Source organism: Cyanistes caeruleus, chromosome 1, assembly GCF_971803275.1.
Source record: "Cyanistes caeruleus chromosome 1, bCyaCae1.hap1.1, whole genome shotgun sequence".
Taxonomy (NCBI): Eukaryota; Metazoa; Chordata; class Aves; order Passeriformes; family Paridae; genus Cyanistes; species Cyanistes caeruleus.
In genome coordinates, this window is record NC_141701.1 from 91,517,860 (window position 1) to 91,541,301 (window position 23,442).

At 39.6% G+C, this 23,442-nt stretch overlaps 2 protein-coding genes across 8 annotated transcripts in view; one reads left to right on the forward strand and one right to left on the reverse strand.

Annotated features, from left to right (window-relative positions):
• On the reverse strand, window positions 1-10,415 carry TPMT (thiopurine S-methyltransferase). 4 transcript variants are annotated; one of them, XM_086842573.1, is made up of 9 exons: window positions 10,085-10,415; window positions 9,399-9,559; window positions 8,527-8,619; window positions 7,324-7,456; window positions 6,769-6,821; window positions 2,733-2,807; window positions 1,915-2,000; window positions 894-938; window positions 1-135 (listed from the first exon to the last, which is right to left on the reverse strand). In XM_086842573.1, exons 2-9 carry the CDS (start codon window positions 9,536-9,538, stop codon window positions 20-22), a joined length of 741 nt encoding a protein of 246 aa, XP_086698699.1. In that variant the 5' UTR covers window positions 9,539-9,559; window positions 10,085-10,415; the 3' UTR covers window positions 1-19. The 4 variants fall into 4 exon arrangements, with proteins under 4 accessions (XP_086698699.1, XP_086698688.1, XP_023775421.2 ...); XM_086842562.1 differs by having other exon boundaries at window positions 10,012-10,091; XM_023919653.2 differs by lacking the exon at window positions 10,085-10,415 and adding an exon at window positions 9,825-9,980.
• KDM1B (lysine demethylase 1B) overlaps window positions 10,092-23,442 on the forward strand; it is a 27,474-nt gene continuing 14,123 nt past the window's right edge. The window contains exons 1-12 of one of the 4 annotated variants that reach the window (XM_086842352.1): window positions 10,092-10,174; window positions 10,358-10,424; window positions 12,994-13,096; window positions 13,954-14,078; window positions 15,909-15,998; window positions 16,769-16,880; window positions 17,571-17,687; window positions 18,407-18,445; window positions 19,555-19,759; window positions 20,832-21,016; window positions 21,891-22,067; window positions 22,974-23,048. In XM_086842352.1, the coding sequence (XP_086698478.1) occupies window positions 13,007-13,096; window positions 13,954-14,078; window positions 15,909-15,998; window positions 16,769-16,880; window positions 17,571-17,687; window positions 18,407-18,445; window positions 19,555-19,759; window positions 20,832-21,016; window positions 21,891-22,067; window positions 22,974-23,048 (1,215 nt within the window). In that variant the 5' untranslated portion in view covers window positions 10,092-10,174; window positions 10,358-10,424; window positions 12,994-13,006. Of the gene's footprint in view, window positions 10,175-10,357; window positions 10,425-10,503; window positions 10,602-11,351; window positions 11,609-12,993; window positions 13,097-13,953; window positions 14,079-15,908; window positions 15,999-16,768; window positions 16,881-17,570; window positions 17,688-18,406; window positions 18,446-19,554; window positions 19,760-20,831; window positions 21,017-21,890; window positions 22,068-22,973; window positions 23,049-23,442 lie in introns of those variants that run through there. The other 3 variants (XM_086842349.1, XM_023919652.2, XM_086842329.1) reach the window with 3 other exon arrangements.

Consider the following 23,442-nt stretch of genomic DNA (forward strand, 5'->3'; position numbering starts at 1 on the left):
TTATTTTAATAAATTTTAATCAAGCTACAAACTTTAGTAGATACAGCACCTCCAGAAAATAATCTAGTCCCCATTGTCTGTGCTTCTCCGAGAAGTCATCAACTTTTTCAAGACACCTAATTTCACAGCAGTTGCCTGAAAAGGAGGTAAGAATAACAAATTAGTGAATAATTAGTTAATGAAAAATGCAAACTGTCCAGGAAAAAAAAAAAAAAGATCTTATCCACAGATTTCCCCACAGTGCCTAACATAGTGACATAAATGCACTGGGGAAAACTTAATTGCTCTCTTTTGCGCTGAGATGCAAATGTCTATGCCAATGACTCACTGCACACAAACACTGCCAGTCTCAGAAAGCCGTAAATTTAAAAGTGAGATATTACAGCACATCAGGAGGAACTTCTAAAATTAAACTCCTGACATAGCTCCAAATTTCGTTATTTTGGTGGATTTGATTTGTACATTTTTAGCATTTTCTTTGAGTGCCATGTTACTTGTCTTCTTTGTCACAAAAGTACAGTAGAAACTGTAGCACTGGTAGGACTTGTATTAAAACCAGGGCAACTGGTTGATGAAGGTGCAGACAAAGACAAATTGGTCAAACAGGACTCTAAGACTGCAGCTACAGGATTACTGAGTGCAGTATGAATCCTGGGAGAATAAAAAGGTACCAAATGGAGACGAGAAACTGTTTGTCTCTTGGGTTTTCTTCATATCTTTTGAAGAACTGAGGATTTTCAATGACAGCAAAATCCCTGTGGATAAATGATATTTATTTTTCCTAGTATTTTTCCATGACTCCAACCTTCAGATAAGAAGCAAGTGACTGTATCATTTGTCACAGGGCAAGGCAGAGGCATCTTTATGTGTTTTGGAAAAAAAATTTTACTCACCAAATAAGCTTTTAATTTCAGATTCAGGAACATAAAATGGTGGGCCTGAAATAAAATGTGTGAAGCTAATCAGAGAAGAGACATGGAAAGAAGACAAAATTTACAGTGTAGTAGGAGAGCAACCCCTTCACTCACAGCAGCTGGCCTGTAACTGGGCCCTACAGTGTAGCACCATCAGCAGGAACCAGAAAACATGTCCAGGAATTGCTGGCACCCTGGTGGGCCAGAGAGCTTCAGGTGTTGCTGCTGCTTTATCTCCAGCTGCAGCAGGGAATGTTATGTGGATATTACCACTCTCAGTGTGCTGTGGGATTCCAGTCGACAATCTCTTTATACTACAGTGGCACGATTAAGGCTAAGAGCTGAGCAGTGTCAGAGGGAAAGCAAATAAACTGTTGTTGCTTGTGATAGCAAGACCTAATTTTTTTGGGAATAATTATGCTGAAGGGCTCAAAAGCAGAAAAAGGTCTCTTTATTTCGTGAGTTAATATTAACTAAAAGATCTCCCACTTCAGCATATAATATAAAAACTATAAAAGGAAAAATACCTTATGATTTTACAGAATTTCACCTCTTCCAAGTGAATTCAGAGCATGGTAGTGGCTGAGAGAGAGGCACAAGATGGGAAACACATTGGGTTGCAAATACTGGATGAACAGCATGAAGCTGATGTTCTTGGGCGTGTTTCAAGCTCCCCAGGCCAGACAGGATGTTACTAAGTACTCTGACTTCCAGCCACACTGGAAGCACATTGTAGCAGCCACACTTACAGTTTCATTTCATTGTTAATATACCATGGCTGTCCTCAACTTACCCTGAGCATGTCTCAATGCTATAGAAAACACAAATTTAGTCCCAAGCTTGGTCATTAGCTCAACTTTTTAACACACAGTTATACTGGTGTCACCAGGTAACAAAGCTAGCAGATAAAAATCTTGGGGAAGATACTAATACATCTACTATATCTTTATACAATTTGTATTAGAGCAAAATCACAACATGAACAGTACAAAGTTCTCACCTTTGTGTTTGTTTGGATCGTATGAAACGGTAACGAGAAGATAAGAAGAGCTTTTCTCCACTAAGTTGATCATCAAATTGGCATAGCTAAAAGGAAAAAAATATACTTTATTATTTTTGTAAAGCATTCAAGCATAGCATTCAAAATATTCAACAAAACACATTTCTATGCAGACAGAATTTGAACTGAACTGTACAGAGACTAAACAAAACTTAGTTTAAATTTCAGAAGCATAAACTTCCTGCTACACATGAAAAATATAAAATAAAAGTTATATCTACTCCTCATAAACAAGAACTTATCTTTTTTTGCACATTCAACTCAAGATTAATAGAAGAAGTATTTATCTGCCATAGCCTAGAATACAGTACACAATGCAGTACTGATCTTTTAAAATTACTGTGAATTGAAGATTCTGTATCTAACTAAAAAATCCCAGGAGCAGGTTCAAATTAAATTTGGGCTACCTATAGGCAAGAACAAAAATTTAGGAGCGTAATCTCTAATCAAGGAGAGTTAGGGGAAAAAGAACAAAGACAGAAGAAGTAGATGTGGTGAGAAGGAAATAATAGAATTCAGATGAGACTTGCAGCTCTGCTTCTGCAGGGTTGGAACAAACCACATATTTTCCCACCAAGAGGCAGGGTGGCTTCCTGAAGGAAGAGTACAGCACTCTGCGACTGCAGCAGATGCTTGTGGTAGAGAAGAACATGTGCAGGTTAGTCCTTCAAATGAAAAAGGACTCATTAACAAGTGACAGGTTCAAACTTTGTTACTGATACATCAGAGAAAAGACAGTAACAATGCAATTTACTAACCTTTGTCTGTCACATGGATTCACAGCTACAAGAGCTCCTCTGTCCCAAACCCCATCAAACTTGCCAACTATCGAGCTATAAGGAGATAAGGAAAAGGCTTAAAAACAGTAAAAAGGGATCTTGATCTTCTTTCAGACGCTTTTGTGAGGACACAAAATTCTGCAGCTAGTGATGCAGATTCCTCATCACCTTTTTGCTATGGTGCATCATTTTCATAATCCAAACCAAAAGGATCTGGAACTCAAGAAACCCTCCTGGTTCTTTGTTCTGCTGCGAAAGCAAAGAAGTGTGGGAATTGGTCAGTGCTTCCCCATCATTAGGGGCTGCTGAGACACAGCAGGGAGGAAGGAATATAGTTTTAGTACATTTGGGCTACAAGTCTGTGTGTTCAGTAACCACATCCTGCTGTCTAACATGCACTCAGCACATCAACAGTTCTTGACCACCTTCTAAAACCCATGCATGATTTCATATGCAGGCTAAGGAAGGTGTCTTGTGGCTTTACTTGACTTTACTTTATCATTGACTCAGCACATTCAGTAACTTTAGACATCTGAATTCCCAGCTACGTGCTCAGGACAGTTAGCTCCAACTTGCAGTTTGATTAATGTTATAAAAACTAAGTTACACTGCTGCTCCCCTCAGTGTAGCTCTGCTGCAGACACTAGTTCAGCTCCAGGATATGCTGGCAGATGGCTTCAGTGGCCACCCAAAGCCTGCAAGTGAGCAAGACTATCAAGAACTGCCTTTATTAATGGGTGGTAAGAACAGCCAGAGTGATGCAAAAGACAAGAATATCTGGGGATAAGAAAGAGCTTCGGTTTTGGCAATTGTTAAAATAGGAGGTTAGACAGTAAGGTAGTAATAAAGTAAATGGCATAGTTTTAAAGAAAGTTTGAATAAATTTACTTAGAAAAATGTAGCATAGAATTGTGCAATACCCTTCTGCCTACTGGGCAGAGTCCAATTGCATCACCTCTGTCTTCATTTCTGTACAGGTTTTGGCTAGTAGTTTTCATAGTAGCTTGCATGGGGCTGTGTTGGATTTGGGCTTGCAATCAAGTTGATAACACACTCACAATTTAGTTACTGCAGAGCAGTACTTACACAGCATGAACACCTTTTCTGTTCCTCACACCTGGAGACCAGTACACTGGAGAGCACCAGAATGAACAAGATAGTGGGTGGGGACACAGCAGGCAGAGCTGACCCCAACCTAGCAAAGGGATATTCCAGACCATCTGGCTCCATTCTCAGAAAGAAAACTGGATAAAACTGAGTGGGAGGTTGGTGGATGGGGGCACTGCTACATGGCTGGCTAGGCATCAGGTGCTTGGTTTGTTGTGGGCAACTGCTTTCATCTGCACCACTTGTCTTTCTTGGGTTTTATCTTCCTCTCTGTTGTTTTTTATTTTGTTGTTGTTTTTTATTTTTTGTGGCTTTTTTTTTCCTTAAAACTTTTTGAAATTTCTTTTTAATTATTAAACTCTTTTCATCTCCACACACACTTCTTTCTCACTTTTACTCTTTTGATTGTCCCCCATCATCTCGTAATTGGGAGTGGGCAAGCAGCTGTGTGGTGCTTAGTTCCACCAACTCAGCCAGAGTTAAACCATGAGAACTTCTCTCTGCCCACTGCTACTTTCATTGCAATGGCACTGCTTAAGTCTCTGGCATCTAACCTACAAGCTGATCTGTATTTCCCATTCTACTGTGATGAGACATGATAACGCTTTCAAGTGCTGACTTCTTTTAAAGTTTGCCAAGTCTAAGCATCTTATTTAAATAACCAGCCTCATAACTGAAAGGAGATTTTTAAAGAGACAGTTAAACAAGCAATAGACATGCAGGGCACAAAGGAGCATTTAGTGGGGCAGGTGAACAAACTTGATCTTCTGAGGCTTGGAGGCAGTTCTCCTCTCTGCATAGCTGAGTCTGCTGGGTGACCTCAGGCAAACCACTGAGGTTTTCTGCACTTAGTTTTTCTTTCCAACCTTAATCTGGTCTAACTGGAATGGCAGCAGTGGTTCCCTACATGAATTTCATGTACTTTACTTCCCAGTGATTTCATCAAGGCCTACAGACATCCCAGGCTGCAGACAGGCTCATGTCTTGTCCCAGTGCTGGTCTCCTGGCTGCCCAGATCTCAGGACCTGCTGAGTGTCTGGGTGCTCCTTGTCCCTCTGCACATCCACTTTCCTTCACAACACAATGAACCCATGAGGAAAAGGTAAAAAAAGGCACACAAAAAGCTGTCTTTCATCCTGATGTGGAGTCAGGATGAAGCTAAGGTATGAGGAAGTACTTTCCTTGGCTTTGCCTTTCACTGTATCACACTCTTATGTGTTTATACAGCACTCAGCATGGGTTAGGTACTACTACATCTAACAAAATTAACATGAAAATCAGAAATTCACATATCTGCAGAAAACCCACTGGATTTAAGAGTAAACTTGTGAATTTCTATCTCTGCATATGTTTAGTAGTTTCAGTAAATGCAATTTTTGATTTTCATTTGAAGTCTTGCAGCCATAATTGTATTAGGACTACAGTAATTGTGTAATATAGCTGTTTTACATATGTCTCAGAATTCCCAGAAAGAGCAGTAATTCCTGTTACTCTTTAACTAGCAAGAGTCTTTGAAATGTCCCATTCTGACAAAGGTCAGGAGTACATCTGAGTTTTATTCTAATGAATGCTAGGCTAATGGAGATGAAAGGGACCTATTAGTAGGCCAGCCTCAGCAAGAGAGAAATAAGTTTAATTTCCATAATTACTGGGTAATTAATCAAATTGTCTGTATACAGAAACCAGAAGTGCGTGTGCATTTTTTAAGTCACAGGTCTTTGCTGACTGATGTTGGGAATACAGTTCATTCTGCATCCAGAACGTCTATCTGCCATTTTATTTTGTGATGACAAACTATGTAATAGATCCAGTGATATGTACTGAAATTGTCACTAATTATCTAACTTCGTTTATTTCAAAGTATTATTCCACCATGTTGTGATAGAAGTTACAGGTTTTATCACACAACTTGCTACAAAACTTATGACCGAATTTTTCAAACAGTTCTGAGAAGCTTAAGCAATCCTTGGGCAACCTGTCAACTCACAGCAAGAAAGATTTAAAGGGATCTACAGTGTAGCAACTAGCTATACTGAAGGGACAAGGTGGGGTAGGAAACTGGGCAGTATCTACAAAATCACATTCATACACACCATCTGTTTGACGCTTTGTAAGACGAGCTACATAGATACACTTTTCAAACCAACTGGAGTCAGCTGCAGCAGCAGAAGTCCCAGTCATGGCCTGCTATCTGAAAGACTCTGGACTCTAGTAATGAATAGTCCTTTTTCCAGTGTTTTGGCAGATAATAAAAAAGAAAAGGTCATATAGTAAGCACTGTGCTCCAGTGTCCTGAATTACCTATTGCACCTTTCTGTACTTGTTCTGGAAAGCCCACCAAAGAAAATTTTAAGACTTTACCTCCTTACTGAAGAGGTATGGAACAAATTCTTGTGTCTGACAGTCACAAGACATTCTTCTTTGTAAGAAGAGCAAACAAACACAAAAAACCTCACCAAAACCTTTTAATCTAGGGAAAATTCACATCTGAGTAAGAACTGCAAGAGGAAGGAACTATTGTGCTAAGACACCTCTGGATATATTCTCTTTACTTTTACTACTTACTCTGAGTAAGGGATTGTGCTAAAGTTTTGCTTTATAGAATTCATCAGTAACGTTAAAGATGATTTGGTTTTACTGTAAAAGCAAAAATGTTTTTTGGTAACTTTCACAGAATGGCATGGAATAAGAAGCCCATTTAAAGATAATTAGTTATCATCCTTAATGACTAGCAATGGAATTAGACTTCTGTTGAAGATTGTATGAGAAATTTGAATGGCCAATTTAATACAAGTTTGCTTGAGAGGACCTGACAAATCTTTGCCTGATCCAGATAAAATAATATCATTGGATAGTATTAATACATATTCGATTATGGAGGATTGTAAAACATGATGAGTATTCCTACCTGGACAAATTATAAATACTGCAGCAGTAGAGGGAAATGTTGCCAGAGGTACTCTACAATAAAAGCAAAGGAAACAATTCTTATCAGCTAGTTGTCTTTAAATACACACTCTTAAGTATATATTTCTACTTCACATCTTAAAATATACTCATACACTATTAAAAATGAAATTTTAAAAATATATTCATGTATATAAAATGAAATACTGAAAAAGTGAAAAACACTGAGAAATATTTTTAGTTTTAGCTCTGTGAGGTAACTTTTCTGATCACCTCAAGAGAGGTTCTAATTTATCAAGGCATGCAACTGTCCAGTTTTAAAATACATTCCTTCTACATTCAGGTGTTTCATTGTCATAAGAAGGCCAAAATAGTAAGTTTAGAAGAACAACTTCTCAATCCAAAAATACAACTCAGAGCTTCCTTTAAGACCTCTTCAGGAGAGGTGAATGATTACCAGTAAAACTTGCCCAAAAGCAGAATGACTTGCTTGCTAACTTATGCCAGCATTGCATCATTAACCACACCAGACCATTTGACATCACAGGAAACATACCTGGAACATTTTTGCTCCTGAAATCTCAGGGACTGGCTCCTCACAATAAGGCAGACTGTGTTCTGAAAAAAATTCCTTCACTGCTTGCTCGCTGACTTCCACACCAACAACACTGTGCCCCATGTCTGCCAGCCTGCACACAAGAGAGAGAAGGCCCAGGTTTATGTGAGGCCCACAGGCTGGGCAAAATATGTATCTCCCATGTATCATGTATTTCTTAGGGAAAGTCTAGTTTTATGATGCCCTGATATGTCTAATTCTGACTTCCTGAAGTGTTCATATTGAACACCTCCCTTCCATGATCTGAGCTTAAATTAGCACCACTCAGCATAGAGTTGACAAGGATTTACATGCTTTATTTAGATTTAATGAATTATTCATTTATTCATACTAACTTGATGAAAACAGAGGTGATCACACTGAGAAACTATCCATTTCCAAAGGTGCTGTGCTCTGAACTGAGGTGGCTGAGGCACACTGTCCACCCAGCTGCCTCTCTGGCTTGGCAGGAAGGGACAGTGAAGGGGGTGTGGTATCCTCCATGCTGCTGCAGTTCAGCAAAATACCAACGTGTGTCAGAGCCCACAGACAGACTAGAAAGTAGTCACTGTGGTAAAACCTGATAGCTGGGTTACTTGAAGATGCAGTGCAAGTTTTTCTCCAAGAAAAAACACTGGCTTATATAGGCCCTAATTTTAAATACAGCACTCCCTCCCCCATCCCTCCCCCCCAGAAAATGGTAAAAAGTAAAATAAGTAAAATAAAAAGTATGAAAAAAGAGAAAGTTACATTTAGCCCAAATCACTTAAATTTCCAGAGTGGCATGCAACATGGTCTCTTGAAAATGCTGTCTGACACAACTGACCTCATTGCGGGCAATTTAAGCTGACGTTGCTACAAAAAGCAGCAGTGGTAAGGGCATAGCTTCAGTCAGTCCATCCATCTAAATTCATCCATCTAAATTCAGCATTCCCCAAGCTGAACTTGGGACAGTCAGAAGGACTTTCAGGTCAGACATCACCCATTCAATTTACGCTATTATACGAAACACCAGCTTCCTCCTCCCTTCAGCTTCCAGTGACACTGCTTTCCTAGCAGTGGAAATGTGGCATATTTCCACCAGCCAATATAATGCTGGGAATTCCCCCTCTCCCTCCCTCCCCACATCAAGTAAGATTTTTGCTCTTATTATCTATGTTTTACCATTTCATCTCTACTGCTTTACCACAAAGTGGGAAAAATATCCTCAGTCCACTCCTGCCATTTAAAAGAACATCCAGGTACTTCTGGAGGAGCCTGCAGAAAGAACAGACATGTTTCACTTAACTCTGTGAGTACTTGTGCTGGCACATGAAAAGCCAAGTGCTACACACTATGCCAGGTAGCACAAAAACTCCATGATGGCACATATGTTATTAGCTCAACCTACTTTGTGCCATTAGAAATAAAAGCATAAAATAAAAGTATTCACTTTCCATTTACCCAGCAAGAAAGTAAATTTCATGTCATTCAGAAATTAACACATTTCTGTTTGTCCAGTTTTCTCTTTGTCTTTACAAGTAAACAATCCAACCAACCCAACTCTAAGAGGATCATAACAGAGATTTTAAACAGAATAATGAAACTTCTGCATCAAGTGAATCACTTCTACAGGTCTTGATAGACTATATAATCAAGTTTGCTCTCTTAGGTCCTTGTCTTTTACTGCATGGCAGTGCTCTGATGCCCTCTGCACATTGTTTCAAGCTCCAGTTACACACCACGAACAATAGCGCAAAGCTTCTCCATCAGAAAATTTAAGATTTTCTAGTCAAACTATCCAAACTCTAAGGTTTAAAACCTGATTCAAGAGTAAAAGCTCTAAATTCATGCCAATACTTTCTTTTATCTGCCTTTTGACAATTGTAGGTGACAAAAAAATATATATATTTATTTTTGTTTCAAGCTGTGCCCATGTAAAATTACTAGCTTTTTCCAAATGTTCCATTTTCAACTAAGAGTTTCTCAAACGAGCCAAACCACTCATCTCATGGCATTACTTAAAACAGCTTAGGCAGAAGAGTGAAGTCACGTACGGATGCCCTTGTTCCTTGTGAAATCCGATGTCACCCATTTCCCATTTTTGTAGCCATTCCTCCTCTGTCACCACTCTCTCTCTCTGAGACCCAACATCAGAGCCTTCCAGGAGCCCGGATGCATCCGCTGAGTGGTCCATGTCCCCAGAGAGTGCTTGTAGCTGTGAAAAAAGAGAGAAGAATTACCCCCACCTAATGCATAGTTTGGAACTGACTCTTACTTCCTCGAACCGGACAAAAAAAATCGTAGCTCCCAAGAGACCACAATTTGGTGACAATCGCAAGGTAGCTGTACCGAACCCGACAGAGCAACCAGCATACTCTTGCTGCCGATAGCTTCGTTTCCCGGGGCGGCGGAACGCGCCTGTCCAGCACTGCGGGACCGCCGGTGGCTCCCTTTTCGCACCCATGGGGAAGCCCCCCTACCCCGGTAACGAAGGAGGGAGAGGCCGACATTTCTGTCCCGTGAAACCGGCGGGCAGCAGGCGATGGCGAGCGCCTGCTCGGGGCCGGGGGACCCGTGGGGTGACCCGTGGGGTGACCCGTGTCCGCTGAGCACCGCCCGGCGCCCCCCGCCCGGCGCCCCCCGCCCGCGCAGCGGCAGCCGCGGTACCTGCGCGGCCGCGGGTCCCGCCAGGGCGGCGGGGCCGGGGCGGTGCCTCCCCGCCCTCCCCCTCGCTACGCACCGCGGAGAGCGGAAGCGGCGGCAGGAGGAGGCGGGCTGAGGGTGCACGGCACCGGGGAGAAGGAGGATGGCGGTGGGGATGGCGGCGGCGGTGAGTGGCTCCCTCCCTCAGCTGCAGCGCCCACCGCGGGGCCGCTTGTTCCTCCCCGGAGTGGCGGGGCAGGTGCCAGCGCTGCCCCCGTCCTCACCTCCCCGCTTCACTCTTCCTTCCCCCCTTCTCTTTCTCGCTCCCTCCCTTCCTTCCCCCTTCTCCACCCTTTTTTCCCCGCTGCAGCTCTAGCAGGAGGCGGCGCGGACACGCGTGAATGTGGTCTCCGGCCCCCGAGTGACCCGGCCCCGAGGTGAGTGCCCGGCGCCGAGCGCAGCGCCTGCCCCGCCGCCGCCCGGCACCGCCCCCGCCCGGCCCCGGGGCTGCCCCTCGGGACCCCCGCCAGCTGTCACAGCCGGGCCGGCGGGGCTGGGCGCCGCCGCCGCTGCTGCCGCTGCTGCTGCTGCTTTACTCGGGCTGAGTTTTAGAGGTGTGTGCACTCCCCGTGTTAATCAGGCTGCTCTCGCTTCCTCTCTGTCTCTGACGGTGTGTCTGTCTGTGTGGTTTCTTAATTTATTTTCTCTTCCCCAAAGACAAACTTGCTTCCAACCGTGCAGGTAAACCTCACTAAGCTTTCCAATATCGGCCACGCACTACAGACGGATGAAACGTTATCGAATGTGACAGCGCATTACACATCTCTCTCCTTTTAAAGGGCTTATTTTCTCAGCCAGTAAGATGTCTACAGGATAGGGTGCAAAGTCATGTAAAGCTTAGCAGAGTCAGCTATGTTTGTTTGTTCTATAAAAATTTGTGGTTTTTTGGGAGGGTGTTTTTTTGGTTTTATCAGGGGAAGTGGGGAGCAAGTATCCTACAACTGCTCTTTTTATCTCTTTCTCCCCACCTCCCTCTTACCCCTGTTGAAGGTGTAAGAGCAAAAATATTTCTGCAAATTCTGTACAACTGACCTATATCTTTCAACATGGGCAGAGTTCCATCTGATTCTACAGAATCACAGACATATTTTTTACCCCTTCAGTAGAAGGGGTAAGAGCAAAAGAGATTCAGAAATCTCTGAATCTGAAATATATTTACCAAACTTCCTAGGGATTGGAAACTAACACTTTTTCTACTCCCCACATACACATTACAAAATTTGCATGTTTTTTTACCTCCTTGGATAAAAGGGCTCCACAGCAGCAGCAGACTGATCACCTGATGGTCACTAAAATGAGTCACCTGGTGCCTTGCTCAGGGCTCCTTGCTCAGTTGAAAGCCTCTGACTGTAAGGACCATGGCATGCCAGAACGATTATTTACCATCAGAAGCTTAGGTGACACAGAGAGATACTGTTGTGTCACTGATACCTACATAAAGAAAGCTCTAGGGGAAAAAAGCCACCATTTTCTGGGCGTTCACAGCAGTTTAGGGAAATCTCATGTAAATGAAAATGTTTGGTTTTTTTTACTCTCCAACCTCATCCACACCCATACAGTGGTAAGTTGCAGTGAAGTGATGCTAATTTTTTTTTTCTATTTTTTCTTTTTTTTTTTTTTTTTTTTTAGGTAACAGAGTTAAACTTAATGATCTTTTTCCTACCTCTGGCTAGTTATAATTGGAGGGGACACATACAAGAAACAAAGTTTAATTTTGTATTGTGTTGTTTGAATTTTATTCACTAATTTTTCATTTATGTAGATATCCTTATGCGATTTCTCTTCCTCTCACAAATAATTTCTTCTCTCTTGAGAGGAGAGTGAAGCACCAGTTTACTTGACTTGGATCAGCTTAATATAAAATTTTGTAAAAATTCCACTCTCCTCCTGTTACCTTGACCTTTAATGGAATTTCTGAATGAAGATAACTGCTGCCTTGTCCATCACTGACAGCTTGAATAAGGAGGTTGCATCCTGAAATAGGGAGAATTGAGAAATCTCATATATATATATATATAAACCCTCCCAAAAACATAATTACAAACTGATCCCTATTAGAACAAGATAACATTCATGATGCAGTGCTGTAGTACAAGGAATATATTTCTACTTCTTTTCTGTATGTTGTAGAGCACTTTAGATTTACTTCTTCCTCTAGGCTGTCTTTTGCTTTATCCCCTGTGAAAATAATGCCTTTGATAATACCATTTTAAATATGCTTTCATATTTCTACATCATACTTTTTCACACTCTATGCTTTCCAGTTTACTGGAACTGTGGTTCATTCTATGCTCCTACCAATGCAGTCAAAGACAGCTACAGAGCGCTCTCATGCCGTAAATCTTTTATTTTGTCCTATAGAATACTTAACAACAAACTTTGTAATATTCCAATCATTTATAGGTGCAATATAATGGCAGTCTAGACTTCAAATTCTGGTGTCTTTTCATAGGTGGTTGTGCAAGTCTTGGAATTGATTGTACATCTGGCATTAACTGTCTCTTCAGTACACTGTTTGGAAAAGTGCTTTACAGTGCAAATCTCTTGCTGCCAATAAATCAGTAGTTAGCAGGATGAGTGTTACTCTGAGTGGTATTTGAACGCTTGCATCAGCACTGAGCTGATGTCTGTTCACTTTGCCAACCCAAATTCCAGTCCAGGTCTTCACGTAATGCAAATCAGATTACTGAAATCCAGGATATGCTGGTCTGGAACAGCCTGTCAAGATGTACTCAGGGATCTAATCTTGACTACAAATTTAGTTTAAAATAGTCGTATTGTTCCATTCCCGTTATGCCTCATTCCCATTTTCCCCTCGAATTAACAGTCAAGCTGGACACATTCTTACCTAGGTAGCTCTGTGAAAAGTAGTATTGTGAGTGTCTGTGATTTGCTCTGCAAAGTCAAGCAATTTAAATTAATTAACTATTGCCTACCTTTTTTCAGCTCTAAGAATACAATGTCAACGGGAAGGGTACGAACGAAGAAAAAGGCATGTTCTTCAGATCAGTCTCCGGACAACCTTCCTGTGAGGAGTTCTGGAAGACAGGTATTTATAATAATTTGAAAACACATGGGTTTGTACTTTGCTATTTTTTATTTTCTATTGACATTTGTAAAGAAAGTGGGCTTCTTTGTGGGTAAGTTGGGTCTTAGAGTACTGAGGCCCAGGGAAGGAGACTGAGTTAATTCTGTGAATAAACAGATCAAGTGTCTCATTTTGCAAACAGTATTCAGAAAAGATAAATACTCTATATAACCTGTAAGTATTTAATGCATTAAAAATACAGTCACGGATTTCTGTACAGTCAGACAAAGCTGTCTGGCCCATCCAGGCAGAGGCCTAAAACAGGATAATACACAGTACCTTTGAGGCCCAGAAGAGACATTTGGTATTTAGTTTCGTATCAAAAAAATGCCCTAAGCTTACCCTAATATTTTATTTGAGGCACAGATAGGATTGGCACTTGTAATTAATATCAGTAAGTATTATAAAAGAGGAGACTTTCCAAAGGAGAATTAAAATCAATGTATGAGGCTTGACTCGTTAACACATGCTGGAGCTTAAAATACTATTTAAACTGTAAGCTCTACTTATAATTTCTTCAGTGCCATCAGTTAGACCAAGGCAAGACATTTTTAGATATAAATGATATTTCCAGTCTTACTGTCGGTTTGGGGTTTTTTTTGGGTGGGTTTTTGTTTGTTTTTTTTTTTAAGTAGAAAAATCTGACCTAATTTGACAGCTGTTTCATGCTGCAACTATTTCACAATGGCTACAAAGATTTTCATTAGGATCATTTTAACTACAGAATGCCACTCACAAGCTGCAAGACTGACTGAATGCTGCTTTGTGGAAGATGTATTTGTGTCATTTATGGTCAGATTCCAGCTATTCTTTATTAGGTGAAGAAGAAAGCGGCTGAAGCAGCAGATGATGATGATGAAGCCTCAGAGAAGAAATACAGAAAGTGTGAAAAAGCTGGATGCACTGCAACATGTCCCGTTTGCTTTGCCAGTGCAGCAGAAAGGTTTGTTACTTTTTATTTGCATTTTTCATGGACTTTCTAAATCTGCAGCTGAAGTTAAGATTCAAATTGTATTTTGAAAAATTCCTTCATTTCTAAATGTAGAGGGAGGATTAAAAGATACTTCTAACAGGAATCTTAAGATGCCAGGAAAATGTCACAAGTTATTCCTGGTGTCAACAGCTTTCTCCTGTGCAAGTTGCTAATTCAGATACAGAGTATCTTTGGGATATACTTATTTATGTTATTAATGGTGTCCTCTGGAACATGCCTTGCTTCTGTGAGAGCGTGTTAGTGTAATCTGAGAAAACTAAACTTGCTTTTGAGATGGAAAATGAAACCATCATTTACTGTAGAAAGTTGTTACCACTCTTTCACTGGAATGCTTTGCAGGCTGAGGTGAGATTCTAGCCTTGAAATTTTACGTCTTAGGAGAGACAGTCATTCTTATCTGAACTCTTTGTTCTTGTTCACTTTCTCTGCACTTTCACAGGCGCTTTTCCATTCTGACCTTGGTGGTTTTGAATGCATAATATTGGCAAGGTATACCTATAACAGGCAACATGTTAGACCTCATTATGAAGCAGGCACACTGTAGTTATGTGGCGCTCCTCCCTCCCTGATAATTGAGGCAAACTTTCCTTCTTTATAGCATTGAAAAATAAATATAACTAATTACGTGCTTCATTTAGTTATATCTGTGGATTATTCTTTGGTGGTAGGAAGTCAATGTATTCTAGATGTTACAATCATAAGGAAGGGAAGCCAAGTGTTTTGGCAGTTGCCTGAGAGACTTGTCTGGGAAGTGAGCACCTGTGAGATCAGCACTGGTGATATTACAGTTTTTGTTCAGGAAACAATGCATACTGCTTACTCATCTTCTTGAATTGTTATTTTAATATTTTGATTTTCATCTTTCCCACCCCACCAAGTACATACTTTCAACTTTATCTATTTGAGATGAGCTCATCTCGTGGCTATTTGAGTTAGTAGCTGAGGTCACTGCTTTTTACCTTGTGCATTTATCTTGATTAATTTCATTGAGTTTAATGAGAGTATCCTAAGTGAAGAACAATTGCTTTGTCTGATGAATGTAATTCTTGTAATGGATATTTTTTGAGACCAGTAAAGAACAAATGCCCAGAATGCGTACTGCTTCCTTAGGGTTTTGTCTCACTGGGTTAAAATCACAAGTTGTTCATGAGAAAAAAATAGGCAACATCTGTTTTGTGTTCAGATTTGCCTTTATAGTTTTTGTCAGTTGTTCTGGGGACAGAACATTGTAATGACTTATGAATCAATTGATCCCATGTACAAGGAAAATGCTAATTTAAATGATCCCTCCCAACTCTGCACTAATATTGGAACAAAATACAACAAAGTGAAGGAACTCTAAGTTCTTGTGGAGATGAGTTTTGTATTCTTACACGTTGCCAAAATGCTTAGTGTGTCACAGCACATATTCACTGTTTCATGTTCAGGAAATGCCTGCTTAAAGGGTACTAAAGACAGGCTCGGTTGACCATTGTTAGAGGGAGGCTGCTGGAAGCCAGACCAACTATAAAACTGCACATTGTTGTACACTTTGCCTCCCTTGCATCTGGTGTTGCTTAGTTTGGAAACTGGAAATGTTTGAGACAATTGAAATGACCTTATTGTTATTTGTATGGCTGTAGTGCCATGTGTAAGTCTGTCTTCATGAATCTAACATAAAGCCCTGGCTTGTTCTGAATATTTTGTTCACATTCTAGAACGTGCTACTGTCAATAGAAAGATTTTTTTTTCTTTCCCTAAATGTACTATAAAACTAATTCTATGTCTTCTGCATTACAGATGTGCAAAAAATGGGTATACATCTAGATGGTACCATCTGTCCTGTGGGGAACACTTCTGCAATGAATGTTTTGACCACTATTACCGAAGGTAGATTTACCAATTAAGGTTGTGTCCTTTCAGAGCTTATTAAAACTCGGCAGCTGTTGAAACATCATGTACATAAACATAATACAAAGATTGGTCCTCTGTGCTTCCTTTGGTCAGAGTGAGGCTTATACAGTGATGATAAAACTGCAGGTGTTGTATGGGCTAATCAACTTAAACACGGCAGCGTGAACAAAACTGGTTAGTTTAGGCAGGCTGGTTTGTGTGTGCAATTATTCTGAAGCTTTTGTCTTTTTTAAAAACAATGTCCAAGAATTTTAAATTATGAGAAGAACTGAGTAAATGTGTTTTCCTTTATAAGTTGACTTTACTGTGCATTCAGGAGACCTTGCCTCTCTAAAGCAGTACAATAAAAAGTTAGAAATCAATTTAACTCTTGTGGTTCAGTGACCATGAAGACTCTTGTCAGGCTGACAGAGTGCTTTCATTCCCAAGTTCCCTCCTATCTGAGTGGGAGTTACATCCAGCTCTATCAAGACTTTTGTGTGCTTATGTGCTCAGCAGTGCCCATCACTCAGTGCAGGCCTTACACACCAGGAATTGTGCTCATAAGCAACTGGACATAATGGTCAGGATACAATTTATTGCTGTCGTAAGAGCCGCGATTCTCTCCTTTTAACAGCAGAAATACAGTGCTCTCTACAGACTTATTTCTCTGTCCTTATATAAAATATTTAATTTTAGAGTAACTGCTATTGCTTGAAGTGGATATTCAATTTTCTGACTGCTTGCTGTTTTCTCTTTCTTCTTAGCCATAAAGATGGTTATGAGAAATACACTGCCTGGAAAAGGATTTGGACAAGCAATGGTAAAAGTGAGCCCAGTCCAAAAGCCTTTATGGCTGATCAACAGCTTCCTTACTGGGTGAGGTGAAAGGTGATTTATTTAATAGAAATGTGATGTTCTGGTGTGTTTCTGATATTCTGCTGTTCAAACAGAAGTCAGCTGAGTTTTCATGGGGTGCTTTTCCTAGTATCAGAGAATTGTGTAAAAGCTCAAGATAAAAATTCTGGTCAGCTTCTCCACTGTCAGAGACTTTCTCCACACCCCACAAAGATCAACCTTCTTTTAGTTTTCAGTGAAGCAGCAGCTGTGATTTTCAAGTAGAATAAGATTTGGCAGGGAAAGTATGAGTGTTAAAAACTCTGAAATCAGATTCTGTATTTCCCTGGTAAAGAGAGCAGAAGAAAGATGGGAATGTAAGGAAGTTGTGGTAGTGGTGTTTTGTTTGAAGTTTTTTTTTTTTCTTTAAGTAATGAAGAATATATTTTTGAAGTAATGCTTGCAAAGTCCACCAAAGACCACAGTAATGGGGAATTGAATTAATTTTGGTCTTAGGTTCTGTGCAGAAATTCAGTTTTGCAGGAGATGAGTACAAGATTTCTGTAGATCAAACACCTCTTATGACCTGATGATTACACAAGAATGTGTCTAACAATTATATTTTACAACTTTCTCACATCTGGCTTCTTTCTAATTGGTTATTTAAGTTGCACTAATCTTATCTGTAATCACAAGCAACGAGTAAAAACATGTTTGTTTTTTGACTTGTAGGTGCAGTGCACAAAGCCAGAATGTGGTAAATGGCGTCAGCTAACAAAGGAAATCCAGCTGACACCACAAATAGCAAAAACCTACAGATGTGGTATGAAACTGAACAATTCCACCAAGGTACCACACAACAGTTTTGCTCATATTGAAACTTAACAAGTTGGTGTTTCTTGTTTGCAGAAATTAATTTCTTCTTGCTTGCTGCTCAGTGTCTCTAATGTCAAAATGATAGTCTGATGGCCTGGAGAGCTGCACAGTGAGAGTCCTACATGCTGCTTGGACTTCTTGTTTTCTGACAGGAAGTGTCAAGAAAGAAGTATCTGAAATATCTTTGTCTACACAGTCAATTTTAAAATCCTTCAGCTAGGGGATTATTATAAGCATGGACAAAATAGACATACACCTAAATGTTCTTATCAAATCAGTTTGGTCTTTCTTCATTACTGAGGAAAGCGTTTGAAAAGCTCAGTGAACTTTTCCTAATTGCTATCAAGTCTGTCATGGAGCTTTACATGAAAAGGTTCAGCTTTAGCATGAAGATAATTCCTGAAATTTGAAAGAGTCTTTGAAGTGCCATATGTCTGATCAGTAAAAAGTAACTTAACAAATGATAAACATTTTTTAGAGTGTTTTTGCTTTATGGCGTGTTGTGTTTTTAACCTACGCATTTCTCTACTTTTTTTTAACAATTGTGTCTACTGCAGAAGGCTAACACTAAGCACTTTTTTTGTTTCATTTTAATTTAGAGAATCATCCCACAGAAAATTATTTTGTGTTATACTTATTTTTTTTTCAGTACAGCTTAAGAATAGCTCTCATACCATTCAATTTTCTTTCAGACTGAGGGCTCAGACCAGTGTTCCATGCCTGAGGACTTGGTGAGTAGTGGCTGTTCCTCCTCATTTGTCCTAGAATATGAAAGCAATTTTAAGCATGACATATTTATTTCCTTTTTAATTTTGGTTCTTTGGCCAGTTATGTCAGTATTTATGCATTTTACTCAGGAAGCTGTGACAGCTATTTGCAACAGAACCTAGGGCCTTTTATTTTCTCATCTTTTTTCCTCTTTTCCCTTGCCATACTAAGTAGCTTTCAAATGGTTTGTGGTGTCCTTCGGTTGTAGCCTTTGACTCAGTTTACTCTTAATTCTCATTTTTGATCAGGCTAAATAGTATTCAGTTGCCAGCTTTCAAGTAAAATTCCACATCCTAAAATTTTCTTGTCTTTCAGGTGATTTCTATCTTTAGTTAGGCTTTTCTCACTTTTTTGAAGATGGCAAGAGAACACCAAACCATGTTTTTCTCTCTCGTAATACAAAATGTACATACAAGATGTATGTTGGTGTTTGAAGGGTTCTGTGATCATGTCACCCTGCATTTCTGATATCATATGAAGAGATGTTCAATATGCCATGTTCACAAGTGTACCTGAGGACTTCTATCAGAGGGAACACATTCAAGCTTATTATTGACTCTTGTAGAAGCTTTGTGGCTTTGTTTCCCTAATGCATGTCTGCATGTCTGACTTGTAAATTAAGGTTGAATCATTAGCACTTCTTAGGATTCTAGAAGGTCTTTGATGGGGATAGCAGAATCTGAACTAAATTGATCAGTTAGTGTAGACTTAGAACTAAGTTCAGATTTCTGGATGCATAAATGACTGTAAATGTTTTATAAAGGGCCAGATAAGGCATAGACATGTTGTTATGGTATGTCTCATTTGTTTGCTTTCCACATGGTGTGGAGTTTGTGAAGTTGCAGCTCCATGTCTTAGAAGAGATCAACACTACAGGTTTTCTGTGTCATGCTGAGGAAGGGGAAAGAGGGAGAGAAAATGTCTTTATGACTTTCAATTCTGAGATTGATACTTCCAGTGCTTTTTGGTATCAGTTTTGGAGGGAGGGGGGAAATTGGTTCATTGTCCAACATTTCTAAAGTACTGATGTGTTCTCTTCTCCCCTCTTTCCTTCACTTCTCCGCTTGGCCAGAGAGTGGCTGAAGTTTCAGACCATTGGTGGTACTCCATGCTCATACTCCCTCCTTTGCTGAAAGACAGTGTGGCAGCTCCCTTTCTAGCTGCATATTATCCAGACTGCGTGGGCATGAGTCCATCCTGTACCAGCACTAATCGGTTACCTGGTGAATCCAACCTTGTGAAGTTAGAGCACTTAAAGAGCGTGCCTAATGTGACTGGTAAGGGCCATCTGCAGGGCTGTGTTGCTTGAACAGGTGTGGTAAATTTTGTCTTATAACTGAGTTTATAAGGCACATTAATTCCCCTGATTCAGAACACTGGTTCTGTTCTCAGCACTAATACACAGTCTCCCTGTGACTGCCTCTGTCATTTGATGCCCTTTGCTTGTTTGTAAGATAAAGGTTATACATTTCTTAAGGCTTTACTTTAGGGAGTAAGCAGAGACTGCAGCAGCTTTCTGCGTGCCACTGTTTATAAAAACAGGAAATTACCATGCAGCTACTTAAAGACTGTTTGCATTCTCAAGGAAATGAAGATTTATCAAAAAACCTCAGGATTCTGCTAGTTTTGATATAATGGATTTTTGGGGTTTTTAAGAAAAAAAATTGATTTCTTAAGGCACTCAGATTCTGTAGAGGTTTTTTTTGTTTTGCTAGTGACAGCCTGGGAGTGCAGATTAGCAGAATAGGTCAGGTATTGAGAAAGTTAATTCAGGATTGTCATACTCCTCTCAGAAAGAGTGCTTTGAGGAAATTTCAGCTTCTCTGTTGTCTTAGCAGGCTTTGTTCTCCTTAGGTGCTGAAAAATAAATCCGTTCATATGTTCAACAGATGTATCTGCTTAACAGAAAACTTCATTACATAGAGCTACCAATGCTGAACATGGAAGATGATTAATTATTACTCTCTCTGGGCAGCATTAGGAATTGAAAAAGAAAGGAGTTCAGAGTACTGCCTGAGTCTGTACAGTGATACTAGTCTTCAGACGTGAATTTAGATCCCACTCCTTGTTGGACTCCTCGTGGTATTGGGGTGCCACGAAACATTACTTTGATGAAACTTCAGCTCTGATAGGTCCAAGGCATATCCATGAGGCAGCAGGACAATAATAAATGCACAGCCCAGAGAGCAGGAGAGAGGAGAGCCATGTAAAGGGCATAATTCTGGAGGTGCCTGGAGGCTGGAAAACTTCCTTGCTATCTGTGTGAAGTCAGTGGATTGTTTTAGAGGGAGAAGGATGTGATAAAGGTATGATGGAGTATGGCTAATTTCCTGGTGTGTCTTTATTCAGTTGCAGGCATGAACAAGTATTTCCAGCCTTTTTACCAACCCAATGAATGTGGGAAAGCACTTTGTGTGAGGCCAGATGTCATGGAACTGGATGAGCTCTATGAGTTCCCAGAATATTCACGAGACCCTACCATGTACCTGGCATTGAGAAACCTGATTTTGGCTTTGTGGTACACAAACTGCAAGGTAAGAGATGATGATTTGTCTATTTAAAAATAATAGCAGCTTTTCTGGGATGGGGACTCACTTGGATTTGAGAAATTGCTCCCATGTTTATGAAAGTCCATTCTAAGATTGGCTGTGTTTTGGGGGCTTGTTGGGGTTGAGAGTTTTTTGTTTCTCCCCTTTCCCTCTTCCTCTCCCTCTCCCTCTTCCTCTTCTCGCATAGGAGCTTCTTCTGCAGTAAAAATCAAAAGTTTTGAAAATCTTAAAACTCTACAGTGCCTGCCTACCTATTAACTTTTTAAAGGGATGCTTGAACACATCTAAACACTGTTTTGTGGTGCTTTATGATTTTTTTTTTAACCTGATTGTTGGATAGGGAAGTGATTCTCTTTTTATTTAGGCTAAACCTGTGGCACTGCCTTCAATAGAACTGCTTTCCACATACCAAAGTTCCACATACCAAACCTTTCTGATTTGGAAGTCTACATTTATGTGAAAGGTTTTGGATATTAATCTCCTTTTCCCTCAGAATGCAGTTTTGGAATGGATTTTACTGGAATGCCATTGTGAACATTGCCACCATGTAGATTCATTTTGTAAATAGGAATCCATTTCAATATCATTCCTGTAGTAATGGAACACACCATGGAGTTATCAGAAGTCTCTTGTAGACTCATTTGGTTTTATTCCATGCTAATCTTGCTTAATAAATTGTTACCTTACTGTGTAAATCTTGCTAATAAGAACTTTCCACAAAAATTCTTTTAAAATGCTCTTATAAGCCTGAGTCATGATTTTTTACCATTTGGTTTACAGTTTAAATATGATGTAAACATATGAATAAATACAATATTAGAAAATCAACAATTTTCTCTTCTTCCTTTCTCCTTTGCAGGAGGCTCTCACCCCTCAAAAATGTATCCACCATATAATTGTTCGGGGGCTTGTGCGGATCCGCTGTGTACAGGAAATGGAGAGGATCCTGTATTTTATGACAAGGAAAGGGCTAATTAATACAGGGATTTTGTCGGTCAGTCCCGACCAGTACCTTCTTCCTAAGGAATACCACAATGTGAGTTGCTGTAATAATCTCTACGTTATTAGTGCTGTAAAACTACACGGTGCATGCAAAAATTTTTTTGGTTCTGGATTTTTGGCTCATTTGCATAAATGGATGAAACTGTCGGTAAAATTACATCTAGAACCTAATATGTGGAAAGTTTTCAACATCGCTCTCTTACGCCTTCAATGGGTATGGAAACTACATAAATCAGACTCCTTCCAGAAAGGATTTTTTTCCCACTAAAATCTGTGGAGTTCATTCCCATGGATTTGTGCGTCCCATGTACTGTCCAAGTGGAAGGGAACTGTGTAAAAAATATACAGGTTCTGTGTCTCCTAGAATACACCTCTGCTTCCATAGGTGAGAAAACTGCTACTCCATGTTAGTTTGCAAGAACTAAAGGGAACATGTTTATGACTAGCAAGTTGTTAAATAGCACCCAAAACTTATTAATGTATTCTGTAACAAAGTATCTCCTTGAAATTATAAGTCATGTTTGGAACACCTATTTGGAACACCTAAATATCCATTTGTAGACGTTTTTCATTTATAAAATAGATTTTACTAGGTCAATCCAATCTATGATTGAAATCTTTTCAAGGTAAATATGTTTCTTGTCTGATAAATTCAATTAGATTCTTACTTTTGTTACTGATAGCTTCAGGTCTTTCTGTTAAAAGAAACAGAGGCATCTTCTTTTGAAGTTCTTTGAAGTTTAACTATTTTCAAAGCTACCACTTATCTTTTTTCAATATTAAATGCACTGCCATCTTTAAAAGTAATCACAGATTACTTTAGATGACAAGAGAGTCTAGACTTCTGAAACCTACAAACATTTTTACCTTTAGCAAATAAGAGTGAAATTACAATTTTTATTTCTAACTATTTTTATTTAAATACTTTAATATTTTTTAGAAATCTGTCATTATTGTTGGGGCTGGTGCAGCAGGATTAGCAGCAGCCCGACAACTGCACAACTTTGGAATTAAGGTAGGAAGATTTAGAGTACATTACTTAAAAAAATCAGACTTCCTCTGCTTTGAAAAGTGAAGGAAAAAAAAGAAAAAGTGTACTTTCTTGTTAAAAACATGTATGTATAGGGTATCCTAATTAATTTGTGAAATCTGGGGTTTTACTGAGTAAACCTGCTGTTTAAAACCAGCATTTATTTGTATCTAAAATTAAACAGCGTGCAGCATACATTTTGTACAGACAGTGCACCCAGATCATTGTGTTTAATAGCCTGTAGCATGCCTTAAACTCCAGATTTTGAGATTTCCTGAATAAATCTCCAGCTTTTTTAAAAAGAAGGCTTATTTTTGTTAGGGTTGTTTCTAAAGTAACAGTTATATTTGTATATGCATATCCCAAAGTGTAACCTTTC